General features: G+C 39.5%; 1 protein-coding gene across 7 annotated transcripts; it reads left to right on the forward strand.

The window, feature by feature from the left end:
- The first annotated feature begins 1388 nt into the window (after positions 1 to 1388).
- Positions 1389 to 18924, forward strand: LOC100705444 (cell division control protein 42 homolog). Of its 7 annotated transcripts, XM_019350873.2 has the most exons (8): positions 10360 to 10513; positions 10721 to 10801; positions 11212 to 11272; positions 11712 to 11810; positions 12023 to 12095; positions 13992 to 14101; positions 16155 to 16352; positions 18352 to 18924. In XM_019350873.2, the coding sequence occupies exons 3-8, from the start codon at positions 11249 to 11251 to the stop codon at positions 18439 to 18441; spliced, it is 594 nt and encodes a 197-aa protein (XP_019206418.1). In that variant the 5' UTR covers positions 10360 to 10513; positions 10721 to 10801; positions 11212 to 11248; the 3' UTR covers positions 18442 to 18924. The 7 variants fall into 7 exon arrangements, with proteins under 7 accessions (XP_019206420.1, XP_019206418.1, XP_013131552.1 ...); XM_019350875.2 differs by lacking the exons at positions 10360 to 10513; positions 10721 to 10801; positions 11212 to 11272; positions 11712 to 11810 and adding exons at positions 1389 to 1435; positions 1703 to 1772; positions 2700 to 2798; XM_013276098.3 differs by lacking the exon at positions 11212 to 11272.
- Positions 18925 to 19456: the final 532 nt, after the last annotated feature.

Here is a 19456-nt window from a genome sequence, read left to right on the forward strand (position 1 = left end):
GACAGCCTCCAGCCTCTCTGCGACCCTAAAAGTTGGATAAGGAAAAGAGAATGGATGAAGAAATTATTTTGATTACTTCATACAGATTGGAGAGTCTGGCTGGGCTCAGATAAAAAGAGTTGCATGGGCCAGTCCTCTGCAGGAGGACCCATGGGGGTCTAATGCTTGTGGACAGGATACCAGTTCAGGGAACTGGTTCTGGCCATTTGTGCTTATGTTCAAACCACAGTGCAAAGTAACAGGCCTTCTTTTAGTCTCTGGTCGGGGTGCTGGAAGGTGCCCCAACTACTGACTGTGTCGATCTGTACCCGAGTAAATACCTTGCTGTAGGAAAATCACTGCAGTTTCTGAAAGACCAGTCCGTCTGGGATCAACAACTAAACCACATTCAAAGTCAAAGTCAAATGTTTATTAATAATGAAGAAACACGCTAGGACAGGTTGCAGGTTTGGGAAGACCTCGTTGAAGATTGGCAGTAGCTCCCAGGCCTGGCAGGTCTAACTGATACCTTTGTGGGAGGCTGATCTGGTTGCAGAGTTGATGCAGTGACCTTACAATGAACACTAGGTGGAGCTGTTCAACTGTTTGTGAATCCATCCAGTCGCTTTTCTTTCTACGCTCCTTATTCTTTTCTGTATCCTTTGGCAGGATGGTGCCACAGTGGTTACAGTGTTTCACCCTGTGGCAGTTGAGATAAGCTACAGCACCCCTGCAATCCTGAATGAGACAAGTGGAAAAGAATGAATAGATGGATGTAACTGGTGTTTTATATATTTTTCTGTTTTGCCAAATCCTTTTAATTTTGAAACATAGTATAATGATGATGTAAACAATTTTTTTTTAAAAATGGACTGAAAACTGGTCCAAAATCGTCTTAAAGACCTGCAGACCTTTTCTGGAGCAGGTTCTTGATTAGAGACAGCATGAATGAAATCACCACCTACTGACAAACTGGCCAGCTGTGGAAGATCCCTCAGATCAGGGTCTAAAGTGTAAGAGCTAAGCTATCCCGCCTCGGGATAACAGAGCACAAGTCATATTTACATGTTCTATAACGGGTGAGGAGGGGAGTTTTACTGGAAGCAATTGAAGGCAACACGATATTTCCAGCACTCCAGGAGGAAAGGTAGAAGGTCTCAGGGACATAACCTAGCATTATGAATATACCTCTTACACCTAAAGAAAACAAAAGGTAAGTAAATAAACATAAAATATAGCCTACATTATTATTTGGTAGAGATATTGGTTACGCTCACTTGGGATTGAAATTGTAGTGAACTGAAATGGTTTTGCTTTTAAACAGGAGCCATGTCATGAAAATGATTTCCATTTCAGCAACTGGATGCACCTGATGAACAGCAGCACGTCTTTGATTGGTCGGGAGGAGGTCCTGTGCTACACTGCGCCCCACAGATCTTCTCTGGGAATATACCAGGTAAGCATTTTCTTATTTTCTATATTTGAATTGTGTCAAATGTATTTTAGAACAAATAATGGTGTATGCAGTGATATATAGACCATCACAACAGTAATTATAAGAAAAATGTAATTAACTGTTGAAGTTTGGAATCATAAGACTGACAGGCTATATTAGTATCTGAACACTTTTTAGTATAGCCTGTGTCTCTCTAACCAAAGTGTGCTCCTTGTTCTGCTTTGTTCAAATTTTATGGATGTTTTGCTTTTGTGTTTTCTTTTGTAGATGAAGCAGGTGTCAGTCTGAGAGTTTCCAGCTAAGGTCCAGAGGTGGTGGAGGCATGACATCACAAAGTGTAGGAGTGAATTCAGCAAAAACTATGTTAAACTAAGATTTTTCTGTTCATATTTACTTAAGTCTTTCATTTTAAGGTTCTATACATACTGTCTGGCCAAAAAATGCCACCACTTGGAGCTACTTCGCTTTGACCGCCACTTCTGGAAAGATGATCATAAACACACTCAGCCTTCCCAGAAGAGTTGAGCTGTTGTAGGTGCAAAGTTCAGGACGGCATTGTGTTAAAACTCCTTGATAAATATGGCTATACTTCCAGGGCCTTTCCTGGCTAAACTTCGTCCTTTTGAAGGCATATCATAAGCATTACACACAATAAACAAAATTATTCTGATTTTTATTTGGGGGCTCACTAGAATCTTTGATGGGCTCCGAAACTTCCTCTATGCAGGAAAAGTCCCATAGGTTTCCTCTACATGCCTCACAATTCTTTGCTATCTTAAGATAAGACATAATTGTACATTGCTCCATATCATCACAAATTGATACCAAGTTGTAAATCAGAAAAAGTCTGGTACACCTTCATGTTCTCGTGGTATGATAAACTAATCTGGATCCAGAGCTGTTTTAGGGTCCAGCTGCCTGATATAGAGGAAACTGGATGGATCGGCAGAACTTTTTATAGATGTATTAAAATCAGTGACAGGTTTACAGAAACAAAAACAGTATCATTTACCAATATACTTACAACTCTTATTAGTTACTATAGTAGTAATAGTTACTGTTTATCAACAGCATGTTACTCTTGCTGTAACAGTTTATGTATATAATGAATGTAATTATGCGCAAATTAAAGATTAAGACCTTCCAGCTTTACAGTTTATATGTCATGCCAGAGACTCCCTCTGCTTCCCTGCTTCAGGTTTACATTTCATTTTTTTTCAATATGACTTATTTTTTCCCCTTAACTCTCTTTTTGTCTTTTCAGGCTATAAAGCGTGTGGTGGTGGGTGATGGTGCAGTGGCAAAGACCTGCCTGCTCATCACATACGTAACCAAACAGTATCCCTCTGAGTACATCCCCACAGTGAGTAGTGTGTTAATAAATCCAAATTTTACCAGTTTATTCAGTCCATGTCAGCAACCATTCTAATGTTTCTCCCTTTCTTCCTTTTTTTTGTATTATTATTATTTTTTTTAGTCCTGTCCTGTCTGGCAGCTTTTGCAATCAGATCTGAATGCTCTGTTGTGCACACACATTTTGCCAAGATCGGCTCTATAAATTCTTTATAGGCTCCTTTTGTTCAGGTGTTTATTTTATCTGTTTACTTATTCATTTCTATTCGTGCTATTTCAGTTATATGTGTTATTTGTTATGACAATGTCTGAGGCAGGACAGCAGGATAAAGGGAAGAAGGGAGACAATAGGTGAAAATATAGTACAAATAGTAATGCACACTTTATCGCCAACTGCAGCACCTGAAACACAAAAATATGAAAATACACAGACACCACAAGAAGATTGTTGATTAACCAACCTATGTCTTCACTCCTTGCCCTCTGTCTCCTACAGGTTTTGAACAATTTCTCTGCTACAGTGACGAATGGTGAGAAGTACAATCTGGGACTCTGGGACACTTCAGGTAAAAAAATAAATCTACATTCAGTTTAATAAATAAACACTGGAATTAAATTAACACTTAACTTTAAAACATGAGGCGATTGTGTTGAATACACCCAAGATGCTTACATAGATCCAAGAGATGGCCAGTCTCCCTTTTTCAGTGTAGGATTAAAACTTTAGGGGCAAATATAATGTCATTTGCAACAATTAACACATTATTAAAAACAAGAATTGTTAATAAATTACTTTTAGTATTACTTTAGTAATACTCATACTTTTAGTATGAGTTTTAAATAGAGATGGGAAGTAAAGAAGTCTAAACACTTCATTACTTTACTTGAGTACAATTTTTAGCTGTATGTACTTTGCTTGAGTTTGTACACTACCAGTCAAATACTTTGAGTCAAAATTTTAGAATACATTTGATCTATAAATCGATTCCATGATTTCCTTTTTAACTCCGATTGTTTATTTATCTAAAACTTTTGACTGGAAGTGTACTTTTCAGACAGGTTTGAGACATTTGAGGGAAGTGTTTATTTCACATCATTACACGCCTTCAAACATCAAACCATTTTAAGCCCACGTGGAGGGAATAATAACTGTCAATCTACCGTGTTTCATCCGTGCGTTCTCCCTGCTATCCACCTCTATTTCTTGTGTTTTATTTTACAATAAACCTCCTTCGCGCCTCCACGAGTGCCTGCAATTGGATCCTCCTTTATTTTTCTCCAGACGGCTCATTCCATTCGCCGTGACAATCAGCTTGTTTGAAAATACATATTTGCTATCCACAAACTCTCACAGTGAACTTTGTGTGGTGTTTGACTCTAAAGACAGCAGAGTGCAGGCCAGTCTATCTGACCTTGTCTTTGTCTTTCACAGTGGGTGCCAGAGATTGCACACCACTGCCCGGAGGCGCCCTTCCTGCTGGTTGGGACTATGGTGGATCTGAGAGATGACAGCTACAACCTGGAGAACCTGGCCAAGAGCAACCAGCAAGCTGTGACCTTCGAGAACGGAGAGGAACTGGCTCGTAGGCTGAAGGCAGTCAAATAGGTTGAGTGCTCAGCTCGTACACAGGTACAAAAACAGAAGAAGTCAGCTGCTGTGTTTTGGGGTTTTTTTAACTACTAAACTGATCAGTGTCTGGATATGGCAAGTTTTTAGGATTTCTGAAGTAAGACTGCCATTTCCTGTCACAGAAAACAGATTTCCTTGCCAGATTATATCCTTGTTGTTTATTTGATTCTCATTATACTCACTGTTCCATCTCAAACTAAATACATTTTTTTCTTTCTTTTCTTTTTAAATATTTTTTATTGAGCGTCAAGAATGTAATACAAAGATATACATGTAACAGTCACAATGCTCCTTTTTATACATGTACCCCACCCCAAGAACATATTGGACACGAATCCAGAGAGAAAGAAAAAAGTAAACTAATAAATAATGATGATGATGATGATGATAATAATAACAATAATAATAATAACAACAATAATAATAATTAATAAATAAATAATAAAATACATTTAAATGAGGTACATCAAAATTCACCATATATAAAGATGTGCTCTCAAAAGGCAATAGTTTGAACAAAATTAATCGCCTTCACAACAATAAGGGTATACGGTAGCTGCCAAGTGAGTATCAGATGGGAATGGTTTTAATTTTCTCTAAATGTTTTAGCAATGTATCCCAAACGGCAAAGAATCTCTCCTTCAATCCCTTGAGAGTATACTTTATTTTTTCCAGCTGTATAAATTGTGTCAGCTCACTGAACCACAGAGCCACTTTGGGTGGCTTTTGTGACTTCCAATGCAATAATATCCTTCTGCACGCAAGCAGTGTAGTGAAAGCGATTATGTTTTTGTAGCTTTGCCTTAATGTTCTATGTCCTCTATCTGTAGCACCAAACATACCCATAACCACATTGGGTTGAAGCTCAACATTCAATGCTTCAGACAGTGTTTTGAAACTTGTTGACTCAGTAGGCTCTTAAAGTTGGACACGACCAAATCATATGAGTTAAATCTGCAGAAGGATTTCTACATCTCTCACAGCTTGCATCTATGTTTGGAAATATTTTGGCCAGTCTCGCCTTAGAGTAATGAATGCGGTGAAGAATCTTGACTGTATAATGTTTAATTTGGCACAAGAAGTGCTGTTGTTTACTCTTAAAAGAGCGCTCTCCCAGGTCTCCTCCTCTATGTCCACCCCCAGCTCATTCTCCCAGTCCACTCTGATCTTTGCCATTGTTATATTCTTAAAGGAGGCTATACAATTGCCAATTCTTGAGATAAGACCTTTAGGCTTAAATGTGAGTTTCAACAGATCATCAACACCAGTAAATGGTGTTATATTTGGAAAGTTGGGGTTATAATGCTGAAGGAAGGGGAGGTCAAATTTTTGTGATAAATCCTGAAAATTTGCCAAGACACCGTCTATGGACATGTCAGAAAAATTGTGGATGCCATACATTTTTTTCTGATGTGTTGTTTTTATTGGTGTTTTCTTTTAGGTGTTTCTTCTTCTTCTTGGTGACTTTGAGTTTCTCTTTCTGTCTTGTTCTCAGACAGGAGTGCAGGATGTGTTTGAAGAGGCCGTCCTTGCTGCTCTGGAGAACTCAAGTTCTAAAGCCAAGAAGTGCTGCACTCAACTATAGATGTCACAAGACGTAGAACAAGAGGAAGAGGATGACCTTATCCTCCTCCTCTTGTTGGAGGATTGACCTGGAGGAGATTATTAACCTCGATGTGAACAGAAGGAAGGATGCTAAACACTAGTTAGACCATAAACAATATAAATATTAGCAAGCAGAGCTGAAAATGCTCTAAAAATACAAATACAAAAGTATATTGTATGAATATAAACAATTAATGCAGATTTATTATTAATGAGTGCAGGTCATGACTTTAGATTATATTTTTCTGAACCTATGTATACATTGTTTTTTTTAATGCAGTATTAATAACTATAATTCACTCACTAATTTTTTTTTTAATAGACACAAAATTCTATCAACGACTCAACTAATATCATTCTCAGCCTATACTGCTTTTTATTGACCATATTCATATGCAGCTTGTCTTTAAGGTACAGCCATGTGAACAGGAAACTGCACGCTCTTTCACTTCCAAGGTTTCATGTATCAGGAAACCATCTGGTCCTTAGCAGGTTTTAAAATGATTTAAATACAACATTAGATGAACAACACCACATTACATATTTTATTTAACAAAGCTGTCACACAAAGAAGCAGTATGTGATTTGGAGTGATCATTTGCACTGTAAAGTGCATCAGGGGGTATGCTGATGCACTTTACTTTTGCTTCCTGTAACAGGACAGCCTTTTGCAGCTGGATTTACAGTGAGGCAGACCAAGACAGGTATAGTGGAACAAGAATCATTTATTCACAATATAGCTCTCCTCACAAAACAACTCACTGTTTAATGACAACTGGTGTCTGGACCCCGGGGGAAACATTTGCCCAAACACCCTGGAGAGGACACAGGGAAGAAAGTTGAGTAATCGCGTCTCAGTCACTTCTTTGCACTTCTTTCTCAGGGTGTCATCTTTCTTTGGTACCAAGACAGTCAGACTGCACCACTCACTACTGGACACTTCAATAATTCCCAGATCCAACATCAGTTTTATTTATTTCATTAACACTGGCACCAACCACTCTGGAATCCTGTAGCTCTTTTGACAAACGGGTGCATCCTCCCTTACCCTTGTCTTGTGCTGAACCAGTGACGTAAAGCCTGGTGTTTCTCGAATGAGCTGTGGATCCCCGAGTAGTTTTATATCGGCCTGCTCAGTAGGAGACAAATGAGAAAGGTCAACTGAAGCACAATCTGAATGTTAGTTGGAAAGAACTTCTCCGTCACCTCTTCGTCCCTACTGAATGCACCAGTAACTGACGGACCGTCTCTTGTCGGCTGTGTAACTCTTTAAACAAGTTCGCATGAAATGTCTGATATTTCTTGGCTCTTTCTGGCATATTCAGTTCATAAGTGACTTTACTCACTTGCCTGACGATCCCATATGGTCCATTCCATTTTGTCACCAGCTTGTTATCGCTGGTGGGACTCAATAACAGTACTTTCTGACCTGGAAGGAAGACCCTATCCCTGGCTTTTGATGTTTTATCCTCAAATACTATCAGCTGTCACAGGCTAAACCATTATTCCACTAATAGGTGAATTCTCAAATCCTTTCCACCACATTATACAATACATCAATTTCAATAAATAAATATATAAATACATTTTATATTTTCATATTAATAAATATCTTTCCACTTTATCCCTACACCATACCCATTATTGTAAAAACACCAAGCACAAAAGATTCCCCACACTCCCTTAACCCATGGCCTCTCCTGGAACCTTTAAATGGTGTCTGGACCCCCGGAAACATTTGCCTAAACACCCTGGAGAGGACACAGGAAAGAAAGAAGAGTAATCACATCTCAGTCACTTCTTTGAACCACCTTTATTTCTAGACTTTTCACACACACATTTGCATCAGTTCTCCTTACTGGTAAACCTTATTTGCTTTCAATCACAACCTTTCCGCTTCACAGACAACCACCACACTTATCAATGAAGAGCAGCTGTGCAGGATCTGGGACAAAGGCTGCCAGCTGATTTCAAAATACACAATAAATATTCAATAAATAATTAAACTTCTTGTGTGCAAATGTTCTTCATGTGCAAATCTAAGTGCGATGCTAAATAAAATGCTAGATAAGGTGCTTTTAATAACATGAAAGGTGCTCCTAAAGTGCTATACTAATTATAATATAAATAGTAGTAAGGGAGTCCTCTTCCTTACACTTCCTTTGGTGCAAATGAAAGTGACATAAGGTTCACTAGAGAGGGAACGGGAAAAAAGAAAAAAAAAGAGACTGATTATACAGAGAGTGGCCAAAAACCATTGCGGTCTCCTTATATCAGGTGACTGATTTTTTCTCCAGTTCAACTTCTTGTTTATGTCCTTGTCACTGCTGGTAGCACAAGACGGTACTTCCAACGCATTCAAGTTGGTGAGGTAGATCAGCTTCTCCAGAATGGCATATCGATGCATGCTGACCTCTAGGTGCTCTCTATACGCTTTGGTATTTCTGAAACACATGTGCAACCTACCAGAGACTAAGGAGGTGGGCTTTGCTTGCTCAAGAATACAATCTAGACATCAGACCAGACGTAAGAGAGGTGTGGATAATGTGATGGCTGATGCACTTTCCAGGGTGCAGTATTGACCTCCCTGATGAATGTGATGGTACGTGTTAAAGGAATTTCTGTGTAAAATGTTATCTTGAAGGATGTTACGGTCGCTGACCTCTAGGGGCTCTCCCCATGTGACCCTTTTTCTCTCCCTTTGCCCTGGGCTTTGAGCTGCAGTGATTTGGGCAGCGGACTGTAGCTGTGATAAACCTATGAAGCTTGGTGTGACTTTGGGTTTTTTGTGAGTAAAGGTGTGTCTTTACAATGGTAACTCTAGTGATCCACAGTGGAAGCAGGCAGGGGTTCTCTGCCATTTTTGTTTCAGCCGTTTTCTCCTGTTTTGTGTGGAGACAGGGAGCTCAGCCATTGTACTTTGTTTTCTTACAGATAGAGTCGTCTTAGTGGGGTTTTTTTTTTTAGCTAGAAAGGGTGTTTTGTTAGTTGTTTTGGCCTTGGAGACCCTGACGCTTAGAGCTTTCCTGTGTTTTAGTTTGGTCCTAATTGGTTTGTCTGCATTAATTGTAAAATAAATGGTGTTTTACTGACGTTAACTATGTGGTGATTAATTTTGGGGGGGGGGGGTTTCACTTTGTGTTACACCCCACCCCAGATAATACTTTGCTTTTAAGTGGGTTGTAACAATAAGGACACCTGATCAGGATCATAGATGAGAGCAGGTTCATACAGATAGATGTGAAAGGTGTCTTGAGATGCAGTGGTAAGTGTTTTACTGCCTGCAGCATCATCCAGCATGATGGCTTGGCAGTGGGTCACTGATGGTCTGGGGAGGCTTATCCTTGGAGGATCATACAGATAACCTCCTCAGAACCACTGTGGATACGGGCATTGATACCATTGACTGTCTCTGACATTTTCCAGAGCTGAGTCCAACTGGGAACTTCTGGGACACTATTTTTACTCACGTGACTGCCCAGTCTCCACCGAGCCACTCTCATTTTCTCTGAATTGCTGCCTACCTGTCCACATGCCCTGTCTTTTGATTATACCTTCACCTCTTTTAATAAAGCATCTAAACTATTTGTCAGTTGTCTGCTTTCCGGGTCATACTGAAAAGATGACAAGAGCATTACGTCAGTAAAGATTTTTAATTTTGAATATTTCAATTATCAAGATCAAATGTGTGATTTAAGCGGTTCCATGACTTCTTGAGATTTTTTTTTCAGCATTGAAAATACTTTTACTTTCATACTGTTGATAAATCCTTCTTCATTTTTAGTTAAATTATATTAATCAGTGTAGGATATGTACACCTAAAAGGTATGTTGAGTATGTTGAGTATGTTGAGTATGTTGAGTATGTTGGTGCAGCGTGTTGCTATCTGAATCCAAAGCACCATGTTGTTTATGACTGGGTGCATCACTTGTGCATCTTTGTGGCCACAGTTTCACGGATAAGTACAACTTTATGCTCCTGGAAATGATGAGCTCTTTGCTTTGCTGGCTGCTCTTGATGAGTGTGCAAAGTAATTCAGTTATTATTACCACCAATATAGTTTTTAAATTAAATTTCATCATTAACTGAGTCGCAAATTGTAATAAAACTGTCTACAGAGTTGATTTGGAGAATAATGTTTAACACAAGCATGTTGTAACATCCCACTGTTAGAAGTTTTTTGTACACTAGCAGTTTGCAGTCCCACACTCATCCACACCCAAAGGTTCCTAAACTCCACCTTGATTACATGTTACTGGAAGTGCATTACTTAATCATTAACTTTTTGGTTATCTTTTAACAGGCAATAAAGACTTGCATTGTACTGACACTTTGACACTCAGCATTGTTTGTTTAACGCAGAAAGTCGAGTTTCTAGCAGGTATTTCGTTCATTTACAGTTTTTTTGTAAACCATGATTAAACTCTAATAATCAGACAAAGAGACAGTGGAGCTCTGTAGACCTGAAACTTGACTTTTGCACTTCTCAAGTAAGTATTAATGTTTTAAAGTCTTACCTTTATAAAGAAACATTGTAGAACGTACTGTTAAAATCATGTGATCTGATTTTACATTTTCTATTAAAAGCTTTCATGTTAAAAGCTTTACTTTGAAATCATGTTTGAATTGCACTTTGGGGGGGGGGGGTATGAGGATTTCATATTATTGACTTTAAAGTTTTCTGTGTTACTGTACAGTATCAATGAGAGTACACCCTTCTATAACTGTATAGCAGAAGTGACAACGCTATTCTCAAAAAACAGCAGTTGAGAGTCAAGGTGATGTATATAACAGAGTGGAAGGTCCGTTTTTTGCCCAGTACACAATTTTTCATAGATGTTGACAGAAATGAAACTTCGTAATGGTAAATAATTGCAATTATTTTAACCATTAACCATTTAGTATCTGATCTAAACTTAACTGGAAACTTACTTTCTGTTAATGTAAATATTTCATTTGTTTGTTTACATCCAAATATTGCCATTCTTTGTTCTACACTCTACAGTCCTTTTCAGTTATGAGGAATTTTCTTAGACTCAAAAATATGCAATGAGTGGTAAAAAAAAAAAAAAAAAAGTTGATCGCTTTAGCTGTTAAAAACTTGGATTTTGATTTGAGATGGACTGACCCAACAGTCAAGGGGAAAAACAGGCCAACTTCAATTTATTTGTTTTTTCATTTGATTTAGAATCCAGAGCTAAGGCCACTCATGACTTGCCAGTTATATGTGTTATTGTGCATCTCAAAAGGTAAATATAATCAAAATGTTAGCTAAAACACAAACTAAGTTTTTCCTTCCCACTATGTGCTTCCTCATAGGGGGTTATTTGATAGTTGGGTTTTTTACTGTATGTATTATTGTAGGTCTACCTTACAGTATAAAGCACCTTCAGGCGACTTTTGTTGTGATTTGGCGTTCTATAAATAAAATTGAACTGAATTAATTTTGATGATCATTAATAAATAACTCATGAGAGATCTGACAAGTTCCTAGTTTAGGGTTACAAAAATGTATTACATCATTTTTTGTGAACCAAACACCTTTACAAACTCTTTGAGAATTACATTTACAGTATTATGTGGATAATGAGTCTAATTATACACAAATCAGTTACCGTTACTTGTCTTTACGGTTTGTTTTGTTCCCAATTTTGCTCCTTTTTTAAAATTCTTTTTCCTACCTCTCAGATGCAGACTATAAAGCTTGTGGTGGTGGGTGATGGTGATACAGGAAAGCAAGCATTGCTCATGACCTATACAGGCCACAATGGCAAACAAATGCCCACAGTGAGTAGGCTTAAATACCACAGATTTTAAAAAAATGACATGACACATCTGCCTACCTGAACAACTGCAAACTAATATTCACGAAAGTGCTCAGCACATTTCATAAATCAGTTTGACTCTATTTAGTCATGCTGTAATGATTCTTCTGCAGTTGCATGTTTTGCTGATCTTTGTTTATGTCTTGTTTAACTTTTGTTCCCCGTCTTCTCCAGGTGTTTGACAACTATGCTGTGACAGTGATGATTGGTGGAGAGGCGTACACTCTGGGAATATTTGACACTGCAGGTAAAAAAATACATCTAAACTCAGTTTATTAAATACAAAAAAAATTCTATTGGATAATGTCTGTAAAGGTTCTCAGTCATCCAGGTCATCGTAGTCTAAGGAGCTTAGAAAGAAGAAGCCAAAGATGGCCAGGATGTAATAAAGGATGACAATATTGTTGCCTAAGGAGCTTAGAAAGAAAAGCGTCTGGACTTCTTTAAGTTGCTTGAAGACGTTTCACCTCTCATCCGAGAAGCTTCTTCAGTTCTAAGGTCAAATGGTGGAGAGTCCCAGATTTAAGCCCCGTGGGAGTGTCACCCCGAAAGGGACAAAAGGACCCCCTAATACTCTACCTAATCACATGAGCCAAGGTGTGAAAACGAGTGTAGGTCACAATCAGCCAAGGTTTCGGGTGAGCTCATTGTGAAACCTGGCCCCACCCTATCATGTGATTTCCTGAGGTCAGATGGCCCAGGATGTGAGTGGGCATTAAGGTGTCTGGGAAGGATCTCAAAACTGGATTATAGATGGCAGACAGGTGTCTTAAACCACCGCCTCTGTTCAAAGATGGTCGCTCACAGTGGACATAGATGGCTTCTTTCACTCACTGTCCAAAATGTGAACATTGGCATCATCGAAAGAGTGACTTTTGCTGTCCATCTGCATCTAAAGGACAGAGTCTTGTCCTGTGGAGGTGGCTCTTCTATGTGGTGCCATGCGTTTATGAAGTGGCTGTTTGGTCTCTTTAATGTAGAGGTCTGAGCATTCCTCACTACACTGTACAGCATACACCACATTGCTAAATTTGTGTTTAGGAGTTTTGTCTTTGGGAGGAACCAGTTTTTGTCTGAGTCTGTTGCTGGGCCTGAAGTACACTGGGATGTCGTTGTAGCACAGGACCCAATGAATAACACAGACGTGTTTGCATTGCTTTTTTTGTTTATTTGAGGTGCAGCTATTTTCTGCAGTTTCGGCAAGCCAGGACGCAGGCACTCCTCATCCGCTGTCACCCCGTTAACCAACCCGCTCCCTCTCACTGCAAGACATAAGAAAGGTTTCCCTCATTAGGGCAGTTCAGTACACCTGCTGCTCCCCGCCCCCGCACCGCCCTGTGAGCTCTGCATCACCCCTCCTCTGCGACAGGCCAGAGACCACACCTCAGCTGCAGTCGTGCTTGGAGAAGACTCTCCTGAGTTTTTTGAATAAACCGGCAACATAGAGGATGACAGTGTTGTTGCGTTTGTCTTTTTGAGCCTCCCTAGTTGGTGTCTGATCTTCTTTTCTGTGCCTCTGGGACTCTCCACCATTTGACCCTAGAACTGAAGAAGCTTCTCAGATGAGAGGTGAAATGTCTTCAAGCAACTTAAAGAAGTCCAGACGCTTTTCTTTCCAAGCTCTTTAGACTCCTGTTTCTATCATATCTTTGTAACTGCTGCTGTTACTAATATTAGCATTATCCAATAATCTAAGGAGCTTGGAAAGAAAGCTTCTTCAGTTCTAAGAGTAATTGGTGGAGAGTCTTAGATTTTAAGCCCTATGGGGGTGTCCCCAAGAGGGTCATGGACCTCCTATTGATCCTCTACCTAATCATGGTGTGAAAACGGGTGTGTGTCACAATCAGTGTATCAGTGTATCGCAATCCTGTATCAGTCAAACCTTTGATGGCAGACAGTGGGGAACACCCTTGTCAGCCAAAGCAGCCATTGCCCCACTTTGAATCCTTACCAGTATCCAGATGGTGAAAGAAAAGTCCCATTGTACAGTTGTTATGAGGAGGAAACTTACTTTCCAGGGTGTAAACACTTTTATTTTTGATGTAAAGTTGTACATTTTAACGTGGGAGTCACTTCTTTTTCAGCTCTGGTCGTTTCCACTTGGAAATGTTATTCAGACACTTGTGTTGTGTTTCCCCTGCAGGTCAGGAAGATTTTGACAGACTGCGACCCCTCAGCTACCCTCAGACTGACGTCTTCCTTGTTTGTTTCTCTGTCGTATCACTGTCATCTTTCAAGAACGTCACAGAGAAGGTTTGTTTAGTCGGTATCTGTGTTTTGTTTCTAATTTGATGGAGATAATACTGACTTTTAATTTAATTGGGTGATTCTCTTTATTGGCCGCCCTTTAAATCCAACAAACTCTCAAAGACTGTCAGTTAAAGGAAACCTCAGTATGCCTGTTAAAAACATTAATTTGTAAAGAAAAAAAAAAAATTAATCTTCTTGTTCTACTGCAAAAAGAAATGTCTAAAAATTCCTTATCAGAACATACATCAACATGTTACCATTGACTAAAATTTTAAATAAATATCAAATTAATTAATGAATATATTTTTCTACAGATCTATAAAAATGGATTATCTATAAAATGACAATATTTATACACATCTTCCTATTTGCTTAAACTCTGTAATGCCGTACCATTCAAATCACATATGAAACCGAGGGGAGAAAACCAAACATGGCCTATCGGCACAAACACCTCATATCAGCTGTCAGCAAAGTTGTGCTGCATTATTTGCTTCTCATTGTTCTCTGATTATTATAATCTTGGAGTGTTTGTAGATACTTCTTTTAAATTTGAGAAGCAAGTGACCGCAGTTGTAAAGACCAGATGTTAATCAGTTATGTGAAATCACCAAAGCAAAATCACATCTTCTTCCAAAAGACTTGAAAAATGTGTTCATGCCTTCATGCCTAGTTTGGACCACTGTAATCCTCTGTACTAAGGTCTGAAACACTCTTCTCTTCATCACTTGCAGTTAGTCCAAAATGCCGCTGCATGATCACATCACTCCACTTTTAGCAGGTTTACGCAGGCTTCCTGTCCAGTTTTGTACTGGGTTTAAGATTATTTTACTTACTTTTAAAGTTTTATATGGTGTGGTACCCAGCTATGTAACCAAGCTGCTCAACTTATATAACCCCAAAAGAGCACTAAGGTCTTCTAGCCCGATGCTCTTAATGCAGCCGAGGTCTCGATTTGGATCGGGAGTTTGCAGTCACAGTTTTAAGACCCTGGAATAATCTGCTAGTTAATCATACTGCAGAATCTTTATAGTCTTTTAAATTTAATCTTAAAGCTCACTTTTTTACCTCGACTTTTAATTCAAGTTCAGTTTGAGGTTTTTTATGTTGGTGTCTTTTTAGTTTGTTTTCTTGATCCTGGTTTTATCTTGATTTTTTTTTCTTATTATTATTTATTTTATTCCATTTTCAGTTGTTACAGATGGCACAGACCTGGCTGGGGGATAGAAAAGGGAGAAAGAAAGAAAAAGAGGGAGGGAAAGAAAAAAGAGGGGAAGAGAGACAGTGAGAAAGGGCACTTAAAAAAATCACCTGGATCACCTGTTGAGCGAAGAAAAACGAAAAAAAGAGAAAACAAGCAAAAAAGAGAGCAACATAGTAAACACAGCACCATCGCAATAATCTAGCTAAGTGTAAATAACAGTAAATACTAAATATTGAATGTTATTGTGCAGCACGCAAGACCGACAGCACACAATGTGCCCCACCCCCGGCACCCTGGTAACACACCTGCACCCCAAAGCCCTGTATGTGTGGGTGGGTGTGGTGGAGCTGGAGGCAATTGGTGGATGGGGAAGTTTTATCTTGATTGTTTTGTTTAATTAGTGGTCTTTGACCACTGGGACATCTAATGATGATGTTTCGAAAATAAATGACTGCAGTGTCTCTAATTCAAAACAGATTTTAGGGAGAGATAAACATCTAATGAATATTATGTTTTAAGCTCAAAGAGGGAAGTTATTTGCTAAAATATTTAATAATTCAATATCCGATTAAGTTATGTAACATTTTTTCCAAAAAGGAATGAACCAAAGGGCACATGTCTGAGAGAATAATCAGCAAACCAAAATATGAAATATAATCTTCTCCTCAGTTCAAAGACTCATCCAAAAATACACTCAGCTTGCTTTTAAATTCAAATTTGGTCTTGACAAACTCACAAAGGTAATTTTGTTTGGTTTCTAACTTCAGAGATATACACGCACACACACACAGAGAGCTAAAGGTCAGTTGTTGCAGTTAAAGCCCATCAAACCTGACCTTGATTTTTCCACAGTGGGTGCCAGAGATTTCACACCACTGTCCAGCGACGCCCTTCCTGTTGGTCGGGACTCAGGTGCATTTAAGAGATGACAGCGACACCCTGAAGAAGCTGGCCCAGAGCAAACAACAAGCTGTGACCTTCACGAGTGGAGAGAAACTGGCTCGTGAGCTGAAGGCAGTCAAATACGTGGAGTGTTCAGCTGAGACAGAGGTACGAGGGAGAAGAAGTCTGCTGGTGTGATTTTCTGCTGAGAAACAAGCACTGGTCTATCTATAAGTTTTTGGGTGCAAAGTTAAGAGAAATGTGAACGTCTTCATTAGTGATAAAGGTACATTAAAGTCCAAGGCTGTGTGCTAATTCAGCCAGCAGGGTAAGAGTGGGTAAACAAGTGGTAGTAGAACCCAGGGTTAATTATTGTATTGATTGCTGATGGGAAACATGCGTGCCTCTCCTGGGTTTCCAGGTTAGTAGATAATCAAAGCCACACACACACAGAAGAAGAAAGAGGAAAAGAGAAACCAGGCTGAGATACATGACACCCATGATGCTGAGTCTGTCTTGAATGACTGAGTTCATTTTTATCAGTGAGCCCACAGGAAGCACATTTCAGCCATTTGCATCTGACAGACAGAAAGTCAGAGTATAGCTGGTAAATCCTCTTGCTTTCATAGCTGCCTTGATGTGCCCATTCATTCATTTTCATTGTCCACACTGGATTGTCCAGTCAAATCTGGACAGCTACTTTGGGTAGTAAGCAGGCTGTGGAGGAATTGCTATACAACCTTACAGCATTGGTACAGTCAATAAACAAAGTTAGTTCTTGAAGCAAACAATATAGAACATGCAGTGGTACTGGCTAGTCATCTTCCAGGGATGGTCCTAGACAAGGGAAAACAGTCAAAAATACAACACATCTGTTTGCTTAAATCAGTACAATAGAAAATCAAACCCAAAAGACTCACGGGCCGCGATGATGAGGCTTCAGTGCAACAGAACAAGTAATTGTCCCTAATGAACAGAACAATCACATTACATACAAGCTTGTCCGTATGATAACGGTTTGTCCACCTGGTACCCGTCCAACCAGCGGTGATTATGGGGCACCGGTGGGGTTCTTGGGGAAATGGCCGCTCTCCTGGCTCTCCCTTAGCTCTATGATCCAAAAGCTGCAGTAGGCTCTTTTGTAGCTCCAGCGAATCTTGTAAGCAAACTCGCAGCTTCTCGATCTCTTCTTGCAAGTTTTCCACTCAAAGGTTGAGGTCAAGAGGTGTAGAGTGAGGGATGATGTAATTTGTCAGTCCGGGCGCTTCAGCATCCGAGTCACAGCCATCTTCCTCACTCCCCGTGTCTGCATGGGACGCCATTTCAAAAGTGTGGAAACCTACTCTCTCCCACAAAAGTTATGGCGAAGTGAGGAGCGTTCACACGCAGTACCTAAACATAAATATCAGTCAAACAGAGAGCGTCCGTGCACTCTGTGATGCTTCAATGTTTCACACAAAACAACACGTCCCTCTGAATGAACACTGAGTCAAAGTCACTGTGGCTTTAGCGCCGCCGATGTCATAACAGTCCAATATTACTGCGTTGGCAGTGCGGCGGACTGTACAGTCACTCACGGAGTACTCTCCTCCAGCAGGCTACGGCATCATTTTAGTGCCACTATTCTGAGCGCACGTAAAAAATATTTGAGCGCACGTAAAAAATATTTGCAGGTGCAAGTGTTGCATTTTGAGAAGAAATTTATTTTGAGCGAAGAAAAGCTTAATTTGAGTGAACAAAGTTCATTGCTGCGTGCAAAAACTGTATTTCAGTGTTTGCTATTATCCACACACACACACAATAGCAGCCCCTCTCGCTCAAATTTTGCATTTGCGCTTGCTCACAATGTGTTGCTTGCTCTCCCATCATTTCTGCCCGTGTCCGTTCAACTCTTTCTGTACACCGTTATAGTTGTGCCCCAAAACCAACCAATCACAGACTTGGATGCAAAAACATGTGATTGGCTGTGTTGGTCTCCAATCAGCTCGAAATGACGAAATGCAATATCCCAGAATCCATTTCGTCCAAAACTCAAATGAGGCAGTGGCGGAGGAACACAGAGTGGCGGAGTTTGAAATATTTCTCTTTCTGGATCACAAAATAAACTTTTGAGATATTTTCTGATGTGTCTGTTTTGTTTTTGTTTGGGTTTTTTTGTCTCTCTCAGGAAGGATTGAAGAACGTGTTTGATGAGGCTATTCTTGCTGCTCTGGAGCCTCCAGATACTAAACCCAAGAAGCACTGCATCCTGCTATAGATGTCACGAGAAGAAGAGAACAAAGAGTAGACTGTGGAGGTGTAGATTAGAGATGAGAGAATATTAACACAAACAGGACTAGAGTGTTAAGTCATAGTGATTTAACTTCGGGTTACTCACATCTTAAGACTGTTGCAGAAAGTCAGCTGGTAAATCCTCTTGCTTTCATAGCTGCCTTGATGTGCCCATTCATTCATTTTCATTGTCCACACTGGATTGTCCAGTCAAATCTCCTAATGCAACCAGCCCAAGGCTGCGGCTGAACAGCAGTACCAGCAACTACTAGAAAGCAGGCTAGGGTTAACTGCATTAATGAGCAGTTGAACAGGCGTACCTAATAAAGTGGCTGCTGAATGTATGTAGTGTGACTTCAGTGGACTGCACAGTAGTTGGTTACACATTCTCAGATTGTATATATTGTCTTTGTCTTTATTATGATTTTCTCAATTTCAGCGATTATTCAAATAAACTGTTCACACCTCATTTTTGTGTCTGAACACTTTTTACTGTACATTAGACCAACATGTTTGCAGTTCTCTTTCCAAGGTCAGGAAGTTTTTAACATTTTTTTTTTAAATCCAACATTCTCCCTGTGTTATAAAAATGCCTTAACCGTTTGAGAGCTGAGTTAAGAGTGGTGAGAATGACATTCCTGCTGTGGTTTGGACATGTGGATAGTGGATATATTGGACAAAGGATGTTGAAGATAGAGCTGCCATGTAGGAGGAGGTCTTGGTTTTCTTTGGTAAAAGCAAAACTAAAACCTTGTGTACACAGTTTCACAAAAATTAACAAAAACTTTTATAGATCAAAAGCACTAAAAAGTTTAAAACCTTATGCAATAAGTGAGGAAGGGAACTTGAATGCATCACACTCCAGCAGGCGTGAAAAGGTAGAACATAAGGTCAGTGTCACCATCGCAACCACTGAAACCACTAAACCCACATGAGATAAAACTGGAATGAAGTGAAATAGTTTCATTTTTGAAAAGAGTGCAGAACAGGACTGACTGGGT

This window comes from Oreochromis niloticus, linkage group LG22 (assembly GCF_001858045.2).
Source record: "Oreochromis niloticus isolate F11D_XX linkage group LG22, O_niloticus_UMD_NMBU, whole genome shotgun sequence".
Taxonomy (NCBI): domain Eukaryota; kingdom Metazoa; phylum Chordata; class Actinopteri; order Cichliformes; family Cichlidae; genus Oreochromis; species Oreochromis niloticus.

Excerpts from the sequence above, each read along its gene's own strand:
- LOC100705444 (XM_019350871.2), top strand. The coding sequence starts at position 11,601 with ATGTGGATAATGAGTCTAATTATACACAAATCAGTTACCGTTACTTGT. Across the intron at positions 11,811-12,022 it reads ATGGCAAACAAATGCCCACA|GTGTTTGACAACTATGCTGT; the intron begins GTGAGTAGGCTT and ends CGTCTTCTCCAG. Across the intron at positions 16,353-18,351 it reads AGTGTTCAGCTGAGACAGAG|GAAGGATTGAAGAACGTGTT; the intron begins GTACGAGGGAGA and ends TGTCTCTCTCAG.